The sequence below is a fragment of the Drosophila suzukii genome, chromosome 2R, assembly GCF_043229965.1.
Source record: "Drosophila suzukii chromosome 2R, CBGP_Dsuzu_IsoJpt1.0, whole genome shotgun sequence".
Taxonomy (NCBI): domain Eukaryota; kingdom Metazoa; phylum Arthropoda; class Insecta; order Diptera; family Drosophilidae; genus Drosophila; species Drosophila suzukii.
The window spans coordinates 23,761,509-23,779,606 of record NC_092081.1 but is presented as its reverse complement, the minus strand read 5'-3'; the positions used below and the strand labels follow the sequence as shown (position 1 = coordinate 23,779,606).

The 18,098-nt window shown below is 47.0% G+C and overlaps 5 protein-coding genes across 6 annotated transcripts; 4 read left to right on the top strand and 1 right to left on the bottom strand.

Moving 5' to 3' along the window:
* Nucleotides 1-14: 14 nt before the first annotated feature.
* On the top strand, nucleotides 15-4,017 carry RhoGAP54D (Rho GTPase activating protein at 54D). The gene is made up of 7 exons (XM_065863049.2): nucleotides 15-292; nucleotides 351-586; nucleotides 648-1,448; nucleotides 1,646-1,812; nucleotides 1,900-2,895; nucleotides 3,037-3,344; nucleotides 3,408-4,017. Exons 1-7 carry the CDS (start codon nucleotides 156-158, stop codon nucleotides 3,763-3,765), a joined length of 3,003 nt encoding a protein of 1,000 aa, XP_065719121.2. The 5' UTR covers nucleotides 15-155; the 3' UTR covers nucleotides 3,766-4,017.
* A 312-nt stretch (nucleotides 4,018-4,329) lies between these two features.
* Nucleotides 4,330-4,838, top strand: LOC108009489 (protein PET100 homolog, mitochondrial). The gene has a single exon (XM_017073881.4). The coding sequence runs from the start codon at nucleotides 4,443-4,445 to the stop codon at nucleotides 4,686-4,688; it is 246 nt and encodes an 81-aa protein (XP_016929370.1). The 5' UTR covers nucleotides 4,330-4,442; the 3' UTR covers nucleotides 4,689-4,838.
* Nucleotides 4,839-6,856: 2,018 nt separating this feature from the next.
* Nucleotides 6,857-9,149, top strand: LOC108009488 (facilitated trehalose transporter Tret1-2 homolog). The gene is made up of 2 exons (XM_017073880.4): nucleotides 6,857-7,637; nucleotides 8,323-9,149. Exons 1-2 carry the CDS (start codon nucleotides 6,936-6,938, stop codon nucleotides 9,016-9,018), a joined length of 1,398 nt encoding a protein of 465 aa, XP_016929369.1. The 5' UTR covers nucleotides 6,857-6,935; the 3' UTR covers nucleotides 9,019-9,149.
* Nucleotides 9,150-9,777: 628 nt separating this feature from the next.
* Nucleotides 9,778-16,552, top strand: Dcr-2 (Endoribonuclease Dcr-2). Of its 2 annotated transcripts, XM_017074136.4 has the most exons (8): nucleotides 9,778-10,154; nucleotides 10,232-10,362; nucleotides 10,419-10,596; nucleotides 11,129-11,439; nucleotides 11,497-12,199; nucleotides 12,257-12,814; nucleotides 12,891-13,065; nucleotides 13,128-16,552. In XM_017074136.4, the coding sequence occupies exons 1-8, from the start codon at nucleotides 10,116-10,118 to the stop codon at nucleotides 16,223-16,225; spliced, it is 5,193 nt and encodes a 1,730-aa protein (XP_016929625.2). In that variant the 5' UTR covers nucleotides 9,778-10,115; the 3' UTR covers nucleotides 16,226-16,552. The 2 variants fall into 2 exon arrangements, with proteins under 2 accessions (XP_016929625.2, XP_070850940.1); XM_070994839.1 differs by lacking the exons at nucleotides 9,778-10,154; nucleotides 10,232-10,362; nucleotides 10,419-10,596 and adding an exon at nucleotides 10,931-10,951.
* On the bottom strand, nucleotides 16,542-18,064 carry Rab4 (RAS oncogene family member Rab4). Its single transcript, XM_017073341.4, has 4 exons — nucleotides 17,830-18,064; nucleotides 17,680-17,760; nucleotides 17,264-17,596; nucleotides 16,542-17,199 (listed from the first exon to the last, which is right to left on the bottom strand). Exons 1-4 carry the CDS (start codon nucleotides 17,843-17,845, stop codon nucleotides 16,988-16,990), a joined length of 642 nt encoding a protein of 213 aa, XP_016928830.1. The 5' UTR covers nucleotides 17,846-18,064; the 3' UTR covers nucleotides 16,542-16,987.
* Nucleotides 18,065-18,098: the final 34 nt, after the last annotated feature.

Sequence of the window (18,098 nt, the reverse complement as noted above, 5' to 3'; positions counted from 1 at the left end):
GGAGTAACCTTCGGGTTTCCCAATCGAACTTGTCATTGTCCTTCCCAGCATTGTTGTTGTTGTTTTCATATATTCGCTGTGAGTCGTTGTTGTGGTTGCTCGTGGGTAAATACAGTGTTCACTCGGTAGTGACGACGGCTTACAAGGCAAGCACCATGGACACGGACCATGCGAACCTAAATGACTTCAGGGATCGCGATCTGGCCACGCGCATGCGCCGCTGCAATTACGAAAAGTACAAATCCCTGGTGCGCATGCACTTGTCCTTTGAACTGGAGCTGAATACGGATGAGTAAGAGGATCATATGGGTACCTGCATATCATTATTATTAAAAAACTCCCCTTCACAGGTTCGATCTCCCCTGCCACGAGATCGTCTACGAGGACAAGGGCAAGCTGAAGAAGTGGAACCGCCTGTCCAAAAAACATCGCCTGGGCCACGGTGCAGCCGCTGCCACATCCTGTGCCGCCGGCTCTGGCAGCAAATCCGTGGGCAATAGTCCCACAGAGACACTGCAGCAGCAAATTGATCCTGGATTCCTGATGCATCTGCAAGAGCTCAAGGAGTTCCTCATGCTGGAGAAGAGTATGTACATAAAGACATCCCATAATGAAGGTTTTTCAAATAATATTCTTACATAATGTAGATCTCACCCAGGAGGGACTGTTCCGCAAGGGCGGAGCCGTGTCCCGGCAAAACGAACTTCGGATGCACATCCAGCACGACAAACCACTGAACTTGGAACAGGCTGGCTTCTCGGCCCACGACTGCGCTACCGTTTTCAAGGGTTTCCTTTCGGAGCTGCCAGAACCCCTACTTACAGACGCCCACTATCCAGCCCACCTCCAGATAGCCCCGCTCTGCCAGGCGCTCAATGGTCAAGTGGCAGCCACCGCCGAGCGACAGCGTCACCTGCTCAACTCGGTGCAGCTACTGCTCCTGCTTTTGCCCGAAGAACATCGCGAACTCCTGCAGCACATCATCGAAATGCTGCACGCCGTTGCCCAGCACGAGAAGAGCAACAAAATGAGCGCCGAGAACTTGGCCACTTTGTTTACGCCTCATCTGATCTGCCCCAGGCAACTGCCGCCGGAGGTGCTGCACTACCAGGCCAAGAAGATGGCCAGCATCGTGACCTACATGATCGTCCGCGGACTTGACATCTTCGAGGTGCCCGGCAAGCTGTCTACTGACATCCGGGCGTACTTTCTCGAGCGCAAACGAAAGAAAACCATGTCGCCGGAACAAACGCTCGACGAGTCCATCTCGGACGTCTCGACGGTCAACACGGTGTACACTTTCGTAGACCGCGCCGCCACTGCAGCGGCCACCAATACGAATAATACGGATACGGAGCTGGCGCAGCTCTATGCCCACATCCAGAGCATGCCGGAGTCCTCCAAGAAGCGACGACTGATCAAGCAGTTCAACAAACAAAACGGGCAGGGTAAATTAATTTATATTTACAAGAGAGCTTTTAAGGCCCTAAATACTGGGTCGTATGATTTGAATACTTCTGCTGATTATTGCAAAAGTGATTGGACATAGCTGGCAGAAGTCTTTTAATAACTAAATAATCTGAATATACTTAAAACTAAGTAATAAAGAATGAATATTACATTTTCTTCAATTTTATTTGATTAGGCACACCGTTGCAGCTGGTGGTAATGAATCGACTGAAGAACAACGAGGCCACTCGGAGTGCCAAGTCTTTGGGCGATTCCATTAAGAAGCACATTTTCCACAAGAGTCTCATGTCACGCACTCCGAAGAGAGTGCCTCCTAGCTTCCATATGGCTGGAGGACCCGAGGTAAGTCCTGTATTCGGGCTATGCATACCTTTTGTGATTCTTGACTAACCGCATGTCTTCTCATCCATCGCATGGTCATCGCCCCAGACGCCAAACATGTCGCATGTGAAACCGCCCAAGATGCGGGTGCTTTTCCAGAGCCCCACGCCACCCACTCCCACCTCATCGACCATCACCAGCGTCACCCTGGCCACTAACCCCCGGCATCAGCTTCAGAAATCCATCTCATCAGCGTCCCTCAAGATCGAGTCCTCGTCCTCGGACAGCAGTTCCAGCTGTCCGGCCAGCGGTAGCATCTCTGCTCCAGTTAGTCGTCAGCAATCCAAGGAATCGCCTTCGTGCAGAATTGCTGTTGTTCCCGGCCAGGATCTGGATGAGATCAATGCCGATTGCTGTGTCACACCATTGAAGATTATGTCAGCGGTTGCCAAGCAGCTAATTGACAAGAAGAGTGTGGCCTGGGACGAGCACCGACTGCTAGAGGTTGAGGAGTACTCGAATCCCTCCACCCCGGTCCAGCAATCTTCGCGTTACAAGTCGGAGCCTAATCTCTCCAGTATCCTGCCGCAGGTGGACGCCGAGGAGGAGGACGACGGTGCACTAACGCCCATTGTAGAGGGCCGCAGCACCATGGCAGCGAGCAGCCACCACATGGGCAGATCGATAACACGCAAGTTGATGAAGGGCGTCAGCATGGGTAATCTCAGATTCCCGTTCAGCACGCCGGAGACGACTAAACGGCTGGTGCGCAGTGTCTCGGCCACGTTGAGAAGGCGTCCCAGTGGCGAAGAGGGCAAGCACTGCCCATCTGCAGCGGATGCACCACTGCTAGAGGATGTGGATGACAGCGATGAAGAGGACGTCCATCATGGTGAGGTGGACGAGGAGGACGACGATACGCTGTCGGAGAATAATGGCAGCTCCAATGAACTGCCCCCTATGAATCTGGGCTATCAGCAGATCCTTCAGAGCAGCGTCTACCGCAACATGGATCTCATCACGAGCACACCTGCTCTCCACATGGGCCGGCGTTCCATGTCGCCCATCACCAAGTCCACCCAACGCATGCCCAAGGCGATGCAGGTACGAGAAAAGCCCATGAACTGCTTTAGTTTACTGTCAACATGATAAGACAAATCGTAATCAAATCGTAGAAAACATCACTATCTAAATTAAGTGCTCCCTTCTTGGTGTAATTATAACATTTTGTTGACCTTTTTTTAGGAATCTATTATGACTCCCCGCTCCCGAAAACCCGTGATGCTGCTGACCGCCTTGGCTGGCAATGGCGACAAGCAGCTGAACCTGAGCTTTGCCGAGCAAGAGGAGCAGGATTCGATTGGAGGCACACCCACGAAGCAGCTGGAACCGCCTTCGCTGCACAGTGAGGATGCGACTTCTCTTGGAGGATATGCTGATATCATTGGGCAGCAGCAGAGTTTTGCCCTCTTTAACTCCAGACAGCGCACCACAAGCAGCAGCACCAGCAACGAAGACTCAAAGCCCTCGAATGCCTTGTCGAGTGATTTTAAGTGAGTGTGGATGGGAGGTCTGGTATGGCAAAGGTCCTTACACTTAATTTTTTTTTTCCCCAGGGAATACTTGCTAACACGCAGTGTGCTAACCGCCAGTCCGACGGACTTGTCGTTTGCCAGTCGCTCGGATGACTTTGGTGGAGCCAGCACAACGCAGGACATCGACGACTTGGACGAGTCTGATCTGAGTCCCAGCCTCCTCTACTGCCTGGACGGGAATGAGCCCACTTTGGCCTCACCCTTTGGCAACAGCAACGGTAGAAAGCGATCGGCGGGCACGCCCTTGAAATCTACATTGATTACCAACCTTGATGCGGATAACAAGGAGAACATGGAGAACCTCCAGGAGGAGCACTCGCGCACCAAAAAGCTTCTTATTACTTCTCCCGAGGAGTATCCGGGCGAAACGGCCCTCTAGCTTTAAGTCATGTCTGTCGCCCCTAGCTATTTTCATATTATAACGTTAAAACCGTTGTACGGTTTTAAAAAATCATCTCTCTTTAAAATGCTAAAAGAAACAAGATTGCTTCCGCGAAAAAATGTTTTCGTAATGACACGTTCTATCGTTTTAACTTGGCCGCGTTCTAAAAGTTTAGCTTAAGATCTTACATTTTAAATGCATGCCTTTACCCATTATAAAGATACATATATAATTATATATAATCGGAAACTACGTTGTTTTTTATTGTAAGCATTAGAGGTGTAAAAGAATTGCAAGCTTTGTGGGGGGTTGGTAAGTGATTAAACTTATAAAGTACTTGAAGTACTTGTGATAGTATAGTGGAATTATTGAAAAGTAGGTAAGTGGGTATAATATTGTGCAATTTCAAGGTGGAAGGTGCAAATTTTTAGCAGCAGGTACAAATGATTTCCAATTTGTTGAAATTGGAATTTTCCCACAAAACATTTTGGGACAACTGTCCCAAAATGCGGGTGACGTTTTCCAACACAAATCAAGCATCCGGCCAAACGCTACGCAACACTGTCATTTACCGTAACAGCTGATTTTTGTTGATACTTTTGAGGAAAACATTTTCCCTCGAAAATCACCCTTTTTTCGACATTCAAGCGCAAAAAGTGACCAAAACCAACGAAATGGGAACCTGGGTGCTGGAGGTGGCCAAGATGGGCATGTACATGGCCTTCCCCGTGACGCTGTTCCACCTGTTCAACCAGCCGGAATATTTCGAGGAGTGGGTGACCAAGAAGAAGCGGGAGCTCTATCCGCCGGAGAGCAAGAGCCACCACGAGGAGCTGCAGCGAGCGATACGGGAGCACCACGCCCAGCACGACGCCAAAATGATGAGGGCCATGGAGGAGGCCGAGGGCAAGAAGAAGTAGATGATTCAGTATACCACCAATCCAGGCACTAATCCCTCGTTATATAACTGGGGGCAAGCAAACAAAACAACCGATGCTCCGGATGGCAGTGACTAACCGCCCTATAACGACGTAATAAAGACTTGTATTCAACCGAAAAACACACTCGAATCCCCATAAGTGTTTACCACTGTAAATCATCAGGAAATAACTATGATGCGGCTCCAGGGGATACTTGAAATGCATTTGGAGTCCCTTATCCATTATCTGGCGAAAACAATTCGATTGCAGGCCAAGAGCACTTGGTGTGGGGTGGCTATGGCTTGATAAGGCCATTACATGAGCATTGACATGGTTGCAAGTTGGACAGAGACCCAAGCCCGCAAGGAGAGAGGGCTACTTGAAAACGAGTTATTCTGTCGATTATTATCACCTATCATTCGGCGGTAATCGCTTATCTGCAGCCGAGCCCGCGCTCCACTCCCACTCGCCATCCCCCATCCGTCCTATCTGAACCGAGGACTCCTCGATTCCATTCCGATGGGCCATCAATGGGCATATTCGCTGATAACCGATAGCGCCGCTTGACCGCCAGATGACCGTTGCGACAGTACAGGTATTCGGCGTTTTGTCACACTTTGGGGTCCAATCCGAATCGATCTATTGGGGGATTTCTCTACATGTGTTTTCGGCGTGATGCGATGTTAGTTGAGTTGCGACAAAGATTAGATGCACTCCCGCCGATTTACGCTCATTCAATTATTTCCTAGGGTTCTGTCTCCGTTATTATCTGCTTTTCACACGGCAGCGCCGAACCAATTGTGTCGTAAATAACAAACTACCGGAAACAATTGGACTTAATCAAGCCGAAGATAGGCTACTCTTAATGAGATGAGATTTGTCATGTTGTATCAGGAACGGAGTATTTTAATATTATAAACCAGGATACTTTCAGATTATTAAAAATATGTTAGATTAAACATCTTATTATCTTGTGTTAGCTTTGTTTTGTATTACTTAGTTCTATTAACATAAGCTATAAATGAGTTTGGGTTTTTAAAAAAAAGATTGTTCCGTAAATAACAAAATACCAAAAACTTTCGGTCTATCTTTCGGTCAAGTCGAAGATAGGCTACTCTCAATTGGATGCGATTTTCTCATGCTGTATTAAGAGTAGATTACTTTGAGATTAAATATCTTTGATAGGTTTATTTATTCCTTGTTAATTCCTATAAAATATATTATGTATTAAATGTAAAAGCTATAAATGACTTTTATTGGTTGTTGATTTCAATGCGTAATGTTATCATACATACATAGTTTTCTAAACTTGGTGTTGCTCATGACCATAATGCCCTTTGTAAAGTTAAGAAGATTAAATTGTTAAGTGAATATGACACATAAACTCTGTTTCTTACACCTCATAGAAAATTAATAGAGAATGCTAAAGCCAATTTAAATAAATTAATATGCACTATCAACAAGCTTATATATTTTTGCATATGTACAACGTATTATAATAACAACATGTTAACATGATTAACTTATTCATAAAAGTGTTTACACTTTTCTATCCAGATTTATTTCCAGTACTGTCATGAGTACCATCCCGTTTATCTGCTTTTTAGTGCGTATTACTAACTATATTTTTCCATTAAGTAAAAGAAATAACAAATACATCTCAATGCATACTACTACTAGAGTAGGTAATTAAAAGAGGTATTTGGAAGTTTTTGTAATTCTCCAAATCAATTCACATTCCCACAAATTAAAGATGATGGAGCAGTTATTGTGGAATTCTTCCGTTTCGGGGGGACTCCCTGGACCCCTTGGACCCACCCAAATTCCATGCCAATCCCAATCCGAAGGGCTAGTGGACATACTTCCCCGCAGGGCATAATCGGCGAATGGGTATTGTTACGGAAACACTCGATTGCTCTTATAACGACATGTGTTGTTGGCGGAGGCGGGTTTTTAATTAGCTGCTTCGGCTTTCAACTGATTTTGGGCGCTTTCAGTGACGCTGTGCTGTGCCTCCTATCATCATCCATCACCTGGTGTGGGGAAGCGAAACTATTGGGATCTGATTTACGACTATGACTTGCAGTGCTTGACTTCTCGGTCGACGTCGCTGCTTTAGTTATCGCATGGAAGGCGATTTTTCCAGCGGAATAACGGTCGCGTGGCGAATTCAGTTCAATCCCGGCAATCGAGAAGAGAGCACCTAGTAGTAATAGTAGCCCAAAAGTTCCCAAACTAGCCATCATTATGTCTAAGGGATCGGTATTGCCGCAATATATTGCCGGCTTGTCGGCCAGCTTTGGAGCCCTCTGCATGGGAGCCTCCATCGGTTGGTCCTCGCCGGTGGAGAATATGATTTCGGTGGAATCGGACTATGGATTTCCGATCACCTCCAGTCAATTCGGCTGGGTATCCTCGCTTTTGACCCTGGGCGCCACGGTGATCTGCATTCCAATTGGCTTCGCCATTGATTGGATCGGCCGCAGACCCACTATGTTGGCTCTGATTCCACCCTATATGGTTGGCTGGGTGCTGATGTTGTTCGCCAACAACGTGACCATGCTGTACTTCGGCCGATTCATCCTGGGCATGTGTGGAGGAGCCTTTTGTGTGACTGCGCCCATGTATTGTACGGAAATCTGTACGACGGCTTTGAGAGGAACGATAGGCGCCTTCTTCCAGCTGCTGATTGTGTCGGGCGTGTTGTACGGGTACTTGGTAGGAGCCTTCCTGCCCCTGCTCACCATCAATATCCTGTGCGCCATCCTGCCCCTGGTCTTCGCCACTATCCACTTCTTCATGCCCGAGTCCCCCGTCTACCTGGCCATGAAGGGGCGCAACGAAGATGCCGCCAAGGCTCTGCAGTGGCTGCGTGGCAAGGATGCAGACATCGATGACGAGCTTAAGGAGATCCTGGAGGAGTCCCAGAAGCAGAGTGATCAGCCCAAGGTTAGTAAACCGATCAAGACCTAAAACCCTTGAAAATTCCAAGCCAATCGCCTTTGACTTAGGTTTTTAAAATCACAAAGCAGGCAAAACTTTCCCAAAATATATATATTTATTTATTTAAGCTAACTATGAGCTTACTTATGAATAGAGCGTTATCAACTAAGGCTTTCGGCTCGACTTGGTTCAAACGTTTATTTTGTATATTTTTCTAATAAGATCCAGAAATGTTTTATGTTTTATTTTCAGAAAAGTGTTTCAAATGTTCAGAAAACATTTTCGATAGTTTATAAATGATTAAAAAACAACGGAATCCAATTGCTAAGTGTGCAGGCACCAAATACATTTTCTAAAGAATATTTATCATAATTATATGATATTATTATATTATATAATAATATATTTCCCTCTGATGTTCAGAGCTCAAAACGACCTAGATTAAAAGGCGAGTGGATTGTTTGATTACAGGTTTTCGTTGTTTTGACAGTTTGATTACGGTTAATAAAAATACGTTGCCGGTTACCATAATCGATTCGTATACGTATTGTATGTATTTAAAAGATACTACTTATCATTGCTAGTAAACACTTTGATTTGGTTGGGTTTACGTAATCTTATGAATGAGATTCCGAAAAGATAATACAAAAGAAGTCGGTTATAACTAACCTGGTTTTTTTTTCAATTGCAGGTCAACATTTTAGTCGCCCTCCGCCGCCCCATCGTTTTGAAGGGTCTTCTGATCGCAGTGCTCCTGCAGGTGTTCCAACAGTGGACGGGAATCAACGCCATCCTCTTCTACTCTACCTCCATTTTCGAGGACACGGGCTCCGGTCTGAGTGGCAGCGATGCCACACTCATCATTGGCGTCACCCAGGTGACCAGCACTCTAGTGGGCGTGGCTATCATCGATAAGGCTGGTCGCCGGGTCCTACTCCTGATCTCCGGCATACTGATGGCCGTGACCACTGCCCTGATGGGCGTATACTTCCAGCTGAGCGAGAGCGATCCGGGCTCGATGGACAACTATGGTTGGCTGCCGATCAGCAGCATCTGCATCTTTATTGTCTTCTTCTCGATCGGATTTGGACCGGTGCCCTGGCTGGTGATGGCGGAGCTCTTCGCGGAGGACGTGAAGAGTGTGGCGGGATCTATTGCCGGCACCAGCAACTGGCTGTCGGCCTTCATGGTCACGCTGCTCTTCCCGATCCTCAAGACCTCCATTGGGCCGGGACCCACGTTCTGGATCTTCACCGTGATCGCGGTCCTTGCCTTCCTCTACTCGCTCTTCTTCGTGCCGGAGACCAAGGGCAAGACGATAATCGAGATCCAGCACATGTTGGCCGGCGGAAAGGTGGACAAGAGCCAGGACAAGAGCGAGACGTGAGGAAGTATTAGCGAGGAAGTCTTAGCCATAAGGATACCCTTTTCATGTTCTCTTTAAGCAAAATAAGGAAAAGTTATGTGTAAGATGTGACTATTATAACCAATAAAGTGAAAATTGTTTTCAAAAAATTATATGGTTGTGTTTTGGTTCATAAGCTGGTTTTTCGTAATTTTCCATTTCTTGATAATTGAGTACTCTAGCCAACCAGAAAATCAAACTTTTATTTTGATAAGATACAATTTTATTAGTATTGCGTCGTACAAATTCGGTAGTACAGATTGTAACTTATATACTAAATAGGTAGCCCTTGAGTAACATGGAATTTTAATTTATAGATACATATCATTGTGATAATTGGTATCCTTAACCCAAAAGTATGCAACTAAAGACATAGTGCTGAGATAAATAACTGCTGGTGACCTAGAAGATACTTATCAGTTCTATTTTTCTTTACTCTGCAATACGTAATCCTAATCAGTTTTGGGTTTCTGTATTACCTTGCAATAAAACAAAATCATTTTTAGTATTAGCGAACAATAGTTAATAGCAATAGTTATATTTTTTTACAATAAGAATTAAAGTGATAAGAATGCATAATCAAATAACTTGATGTATTCCCGCCCAGCATAGTGTGACCAGTGCGTTGCAAAAACATAATTCTCAAGACGTAAACATCAAGATGATCCAGTAAGAGTCGCTGGCCACGCTACTGCCGGCCTCTTTTTCTTTGTGTCAAATCGGACTTTATTTTTCGCAATTTTCCGCAGTTTTTCATTTAACTTCGGGAATAGAGACTCCGGGGAACCGAGTTCTTGAGCAAGTGTCGGGGAAAGGAAGATACCTATTTTTGGTCAGCCAATTTGGAGCGCAGATATTGAAGCAGAAACGTAAACCCTTGCATCCGATAAACAAAAACCGGTGAACCCCAAGAATTGCGAGCCGGGGCACACACACCCTGGTGATAAGGAATCCAATTCGATCTCGCCACGTCAGCAATATCAGCCAAGACGTTAGTCTGAGAAAAGACTTCTAGACCAACGCATCAGATTATTTTTTGCAAGCTAGCAGGCAGGATCTAAGATATTTAGTGCTTCGTCATGACAGATAGTAATAATTTGGAGGCCACCGAAATAAAGGTGAGGTCTTTAGTCCTGATATGCATTTGCAAACATACCTATTTATTTTCTCAACCATACCTACAATTCCTAACCAGGCTCGCGATTATCAACTGCGGCTCGTGGATTATATTACCAAGCACAATGGCGTTATCTACTTGCCCACAGGCTCCGGGAAAACCTACGTGGCTATCCTGGCCCTCAAGCGATTTTCCAAGGACATGGACAAGTGAGTTCCCAACAGAAATCACATTTAATTGCATTCGATTAAATTGCGATTTCAAGGCCCCTTGAAAATGGCGGAAAGCGGGCGGTGTTTATCTGCAACACCGTGGAACTGGCCCGTCAACAGGCGGTGGCCGTCAAGAAGTACACAAACTTTAAGGTCGGTTTCTATGTGGGCGAACAGGGCGTGGACGACTGGACGCGCGACCAATGGACTGGTGAAATTCGAGATCACCAAGTGAGTATATCATACATCAATGGGGTGCAGGGTGGGGGGAATGACGTGTCCCTCTGGGAGCAGTTCCACTTATGATCACGTACGAAATACTTATGTATACATACACATTTGAAACGATCATATGCGACACTTGAGTTTTTAGTACCTAAAATTTAGGATCAGCATTTTTAAGGGCCCTGGCATCCGGTGTCATTGAGTCGTTTCCACATATAGATTAATTACATATTATGTATATACATACAATTGAACCATTCGTACTTGTTTTTTAGATGTTAACCAATATTTTTCACTTCCTAGCCTTTTTTTAAGTTGACCCTTTCATTGGGTTCACACTACTCGTCAGGAATAGATGTCGGTAATGGGAATTGCATTGTACAGCTTTTAAAATACTAATCGTGAAATATATTCGTAGCCTCGATGGTTTAAAATATTTTAAAAAAATATCCCTAGGAACAACTTTAAAAGATTTTATTCTGCGGTGACCCAACTTGAATGATCTTACCTCATAACCTTAATCAATGTAATTCTTTAGGTTTTGGTGGGCACGGCTCAGGTCATCCTGGACTTGTTCACCCAGCGGCACATGGATCTGAGCTCCATTAGCATTGTAATTATAGACGAGTGCCACCACGGCACAGGTCATCATCCATACCATGAATTCATGCGGCTGTTCCTCTGCGTTGACCGCAATTTGGCGTTGCCTCGCGTAGTGGGCCTCACCGGAGTCCTGATCAAGGGTAATGAGATTAAACAGGTGGCCAAGAAGCTCAAGGAGCTGGAGACCACGTATCGGGGAAACATAATTACCGTGTCGGACACCAAGGAGCTGGAAAACGTGATGCTGTAAGAGATGCTTAGTGCTCTTCCTTTCAGAAACTCTCAAACTACTCTTTTTTCTAGCTACTCAACCAAGCCGAAGGAGTACCTGCTCACGTATCCAAATCAGACCCAGGTGTTTCTAATCACCCAGTCTATACAGTCACAGATTCAAAAATTCTTCGCGTCCTTGGACCTCATGGACATTGGCACTCAACCGGTTCGGAGGTCGAAGTCCATGCAAAGCCAGCGGGACCCGCAGAAAAAGAGCATGGTGAAGCAGTTGTTCAACGACTTCCTGTTTCAGCTGGACCAGTACGGCATATACGCGGCATCAATAGCCATCGTGTCGCTGATTGTCGAGTTCGAGGTGAAGAAACGTCAGGCGGAGACGCTTAGTCTGAAACTAATGCACCGGACGGCCATTTCCTTGTGCGAAAGCATCCGACATACGCTGGTCCATAAGCTGCGTGACTTGGTGGACGACGACGAAGATCTCGATGATAAGACCAACACCGAGGAAACCATCATGAACTTTTCCACCCCGAAGGTGCAGAGATTCCTGCAGTACCTGAAAATCACCTTTGCCAACAAGGATCCCAAGGATATCTGTTGCCTGGTCTTCGTCGAACGGCGCTACACCTGCAAGTGCATCTACGGCCTGCTGTTGAACTTTATCGAATCCACGCCGGAGCTGCGGAATGTGCTGAAGCCCCAGTTCATGGTGGGTCGCAACTCCATCTCCCCGGATTTTGAAAGCGTCCTGGAACGAAAGTGGCTGAAATCGGTAGGTAAAGGGGATAACATGCAAATGTGACTTTTTCGGTATTTGCTTTTCCTGCAGGCTATTCAGCAATTCAGGGAGGGCGACGCCAATCTGATGGTCTGCTCAAGCGTCCTGGAAGAGGGCATCGATGTGCAGGCTTGTAATTATGTCTTGATTCTGGATCCGCTCAAGACCTTCAACATGTATGTGCAGACAAAAGGTCGGGCTCGGTCCAAGGATGCCAGTTTCGTGTTGTTTTCCTCGGAGCTGGACAAGGCCAAGATATCCCAGCAGATCTGTCAGTATCGCGAGGCCCATGCTGATATTGCTGCTTATCTGAAGGATCGCGTTTTGGAGCGTACTGAGCCGGAAATGTACGAGATCAAACAGCACTTCCAGGACATCATACCGCCCTTCATTAATGAGCACGGAGCCGTATTGTTGCCAAGCAGTGGCCTGATTTTGCTCCATCGTTATTGCCAGAGCATGCCTTCGGATGCCTTTGGATTTGTGATTCCCTGGCTCAATCTATTGGACGAAGATGGCCGCAAACAACTTTTCGGTGACTCTGCGAAGGGAAAGCAAGTAATCTCCGTCAATCTTCCGCTGAATTCTAGGCTAAAGAACACGATTTACGTAAGCTGCAGTATTAGATGGGATGTGGAGAACTCGAAATATCTAAATTTCCCTTCCAAATTCCAAATTATTGCAGAGCGATCCCATGGTCTGCGTTAGATCCGCCAAGATATCGGCTGCATTTAAGGCATGTAAGCAACTCTACCTACTGGGAGAGCTAAACGAGAGATTCCTACCTGTAACGCTGAAGGAACGGGTGGCTGCCATCGCCGACGTTCACTTTGATCACTGGAAGAAGTATGGCGATGACGGTCGGTTTTGCTTAAAAAAGACGCTTCAGATCTGTTTACTTACTCTTATGTTCTTTCTTCAGTGACTGCAGCAGTGCGCAAGGACCCGGAGAACAAGATTCGCACCTACAAGACCGACTGTCCGGCGGAGTTCTTCGACGCACGTCCCCGAGTGGGTGAGGTCTGTTTTGCATACGAGATATTCTTGGAGCCGCAGTTTGAGTGCTGCGACTACACGGAACACATGTACACAAACCTGCAAACGTCTAGGAATGTTGGTCTACTATTGCGGCACAAGCTTCCCCGTCTGGCAGAGATGCCGCTGTTTAGTAACCAGGGTAAACTGCATGTCCGTGTGGCCGAGCAACCGCTAGAATTAGTCATGCAGAGCGCCGAGCAGCTGGAGCTGCTTCATCAATTCCACGGCATGGTCTTTCGCGATGTATTAAAAATCTGGCAGCCGTTCTTTGTATTGGATCGTCGCAGCAAGGAGAACTCGTACCTGATAGTTCCCCTCACCGTGGGCGAGGATCGACGAAAATGCATTGACTGGCCACTGGTGAAAAATTTCCAGAGATTGCCCAAAGTACAAAAGTCAAGTGTACCTCAGCGCAAGCAGCAACCTGCTCCCCGTCCCGAGGACTTTGAGGGCAAAATCGTGACCCAGTGGTATGCCAACTATGAGGAGAAGCGCATGCTGGTCACCAAGGTGCATCGGGATCTTACTCCGTTTAGCATGATGGAGAAGAACCACCAGGATAAGTCCTACTACGAATTTACAATGTCCAAGTACAGCAACCACATCGGCGATGTCGTGCACAAAGATCAGTTTCTCATCGAGGTCAGGGAACTCACGGAGCAGCTCAATTTTTATGTCAAACAACGTGGCAAATCCTCCGCTCAGAGCAAGGCCAGAGCCAAGGTGGTTCTAATTCCGGAGCTTTGCTTTCCTTTTGGATTTCCTGGAGATCTCTGGGTTAAGCTCATCTACCTCCCCAGCATCTTGCGTCGCCTGCACTTTCTTCTTCATGCGGAGGCACTGCGAAAGCGATTTAATGCCTATTTGGGACTCCAGCAGCTTCCCTTGAATGGAGCGGACTACAGGCCCAAGCCACTGGAAATCGATTGGTCTCTTAAGAGGAATGTCGACCCTCTGGGCAATGCGATACCCACTGAGGATGTCGAGGAGCCACGAGCATTACTGGAACCGATGCCCACAAAAACTCTGGAGACGGCCGTAGCCAACCTGCATATCGATGACTTCGAGAATCCCTGGCAGCAGTACATGGAGCCCGTGGATCTGTCGCGGAAAATCATGGGTGCCTATACCGTGGAGGTGGACTACTATTACAAGTTCGCCATGGGACAGGTGGCCCGGTTGGATAAGATGGAGTTCGAGGATAAGGAGTACTGGGCAGAAAACCAATTCAAAATCCCCAAGGGTAATATCTATGGGTGCAGAACTCCGACCAAGGCGAGTGTAAATCTCCAAGCTCTCATGCCCGCGGGTAAGGCTTTTCCGGGAGCAGTTAACCCGCTGCCCATCCTGCAGAAAACCGTATCAAAAGAATATATTACACCCGCGGAACAGGGAGAATTCTTGGCTGCCATCACATCCTCGAGCAGCGCGGATGTGTTCGACATGGAGCGCCTGGAGATGCTGGGCGACTCCTTCCTCAAACTGAGTGCCACGCTCTACCTGGCCAACAAGTATCCGGAATGGAACGAGGGCACACTCACGCAAGTCAAGTCCAAGTTGGTGTCCAACCGGAATCTGCTCTACTGCCTGAGTGACACGGACATACCCAAAAAGATCAGCACGATGATATTTACACCCAGGTACACATGGGTTCCGCCCAGTATTAGTTTACCCCAAAATGTGCTGGCCTTGTGGCATGAGAAGCCGGAATTGGCAGAGCTGGTGGGTCCCCACAATCTGCGGGATTTGGCTCTAGGTGAGGAGGAGTCGCTGGTAAAGAGCAACTGTAGCGACCTCAATTACCGCAGCTTTGTGGAGGGTTGTCAATCGAATAAGCATACCCATTATGCTGGCGCAGATTTCTCCGCCGAGGTGAACTTCTGTGTGGGTCTCGTGAAGATTGCCGACAAGGTGGTGGCCGATACTTTGGAGGCGCTCCTGGGCGTGATCGTGAAAAATTACGGTCTGCAGCATGCCTTCCGCATGCTGGAGTACTTTAACATTTGCCAAGCGGACATTGGGAAGCCCCTCACCCAGTTGCTCGATCTCAAATTGGGCGGCAACAAGATGCGGACAAACACCGCGGAGATCGACGGCTTTCTAATCAACCACCAACATCTGGAGCAGAATCTGGGGTACACGTTCAAGGATCGGGGATATCTGCTGCAGGCGCTTACACATCCCTCTTATCCCACCAATCGCATCACTGGCTGCTACCAGGAGCTGGAGTTCATAGGCGATGCCATCTTGGACTTCCTGATCTCTGCCTATATTTACGAAAACAATACCAAAATGAATCCAGGCGCCCTCACGGATCTGCGATCCGCTCTGGTTAACAATACGACGCTGGCCTGTATTTGTGTGCGACACAGACTGCACTTCTTCATCCTGGCGGAGAACTCGATGCTTTCCGAGTCTATATCCAAGTTCGTGCAGTTTCAGGAGAGCCAGGGACACAGGGTCACCAACCATGTGCGCATCCTGCTCGAGGAAGCCGACACTCAGCCCACTTTCTTGGACTTGGATGACGAACTGGATATAGTGGAATTGAAGGAGGCTTTGAATGCTATCTCTCATGATGAGAAAGAAAGTGCCCCCCCAATGGGCGACTTTAACATGTCGACGAACGTTGATGTCCCCAAAGCCTTGGGCGATATCCTGGAGGCTCTTATTGCAGCCATCTACCTGGACTGCCGGGATCTGCAACGCACTTGGGAGGTGATTTTCAATTTATTCGAGCCGGAGCTGCAAGAGTTTACGCGCAACGTACCCATCAATCCCATCCGCCAGCTCAGCGAGCACAAGCTTGCCAATCCCGTCTTCAGTTCACCCATCGTCGACCAGGACAAGGTGATGATCAGCTGTCAGTTCACCTGCATGGAGAAGTCCGTCAAGGTGTACGGATTTGGCAGCAATAAGAACCAGGCCAAGTTGGCGGCTGCCAAGCATGCCCTCCAGAAGTTGAGTAAATGTGACGCATAAGATGGTGGGGGCATGCAACGCAGTCCAGATTACCTTCCACTTTCAACTGATTTTTTCGAAACTGCATTGCACATAGTTATCCCGCTTTGAAAAAATCCGTTCCAAGTGGAGTGGAAAGCATGCTGTGGGGAAGCTTTTATGAACAATAACTACTTAAGCCAATTTTTTTAAAAATTTTTGCATTGCATCCCTTTTAAGATGTAATGTAAACTTGTTTTAAAAATTAAAATAATATATTACTAGCTATTCCGAACTATAAAAATCAAAATCAAATATTTTTATACCTTAGATCCTATAAATAAATGTTACCAAGCAATTGAATATCTATGTTTTTGCGTTTTTATTTACCGCGTGCATGCTTGAGTTAGATTTACAATTGGCGACGTCGTCAACGACGGAACGCCACATATTTACATTAAAAATGCCGAGTGCATTCTCCTCACTCTCCGGATCCGATCCAAGTGCCCAACAGCCATTAATTTTTCGTTGTTCGAGGGCTCTAGTGCTTCACGAATTACAAATTATGGTAAGTAACGTTGGGGCGGGAGACCCGAAATCATGGTTATTATGTTAAAACAAACCGAATAGCGTATGCCTACATTTGGAATGATAAATCTAGCAAGACAAAATACGAACTAAAACGAAGTGGGACACACACAGGTATACAATACAACTAAGAGGGAATGCGAATGGGCATTCCGGGTTGAGATAAAGTAGAGATTAATTTGCTTGCTTATCTATGGATAGCACAAATCGTGCTGTTTAAACGCGACAGGTGCAATCCGGTTTGTTGATGCTGCGCTGTCGCGTCTGCAAGTTGCGCAGGGCAGCTCCGCCGTACTGGATTCCACTGCCAATGCGCTCAGGATCTAGCTCTCCGGTTTCAATCTTGGCCAGGATGGTCTTAGAGCACTTAAGGAAGGCCTCCTCCACATTCTCACCCGTCTTGGCGCTCGTCTCCAAGAAGATAAGCTCTACATGGGCAAACGAATAGTGAGATAAACAAAGGGCCACTTAAACAAAACCCAGAAAACGTACCATTCTCCTGGGCAAAGGTGCTGGCCTCCAGGAAGGTCACATCCCGAGCCTCCTCCAAGTCCTTTTTGTTGCCCACCAAGAGAATCACAATGTTTGGACTGGCCAGGGTACGGGCATCGTTCAGCCAATTTGTCAGGGCATTGAAGGAGTCCCGCGACGTGGCGTCGTAGACCAGGAGGGCTCCGGCAGCTCCCCGATAGTAGGATCTCGTCACCGAGCGGAATCTCTCCTGCCCAGCGGTGTCCCATATCTGCAGCTTCACCGACTTGCCGCCCACGTTCACAATCCTTGAACCAAACTCCACGCCAATGGTGTGCGAACTGTCGTCTTTGACTAGGACAAGTTGCATACATATATGTATATAATAAATCGATTTACAAGGGCTAGGATCTAGAACTGGTGGGCTACCAACTTACACTTGCTCTCGATGAAGTGATGCAACAGGCAACTTTTGCCACTGCCAGCGCTACCGATTATCAGGAACTTGAACAGGTAATCTAGGTGAGTGCACACCACCGGAATTAATTAGTAACAGTCGTTAATTAGTTAGTTGTGTGATGACAAACCGTATGTTTCCGACATTGTTTTTGTTTCTCTTCTGCGTAGTTGTCTCTTGTTGTTTATATACTTTGTCCCGTTTCCGGGGTTATCGGACGGCTGGTGCGGATGGGCACCAGAAAGTGCTTAGGACGCGATCGAAATCCGCTATATCTAACGTTTGCAAGGCCCGTAAACAATTAGCAAACCGAAATGTGTCTTAAAATTTGTGTCTCTGTTCAGGTTAGGGAGGCAGCTGTGAGCAAACGCGAAAATACCAAGATCACGTGGGTGTGAC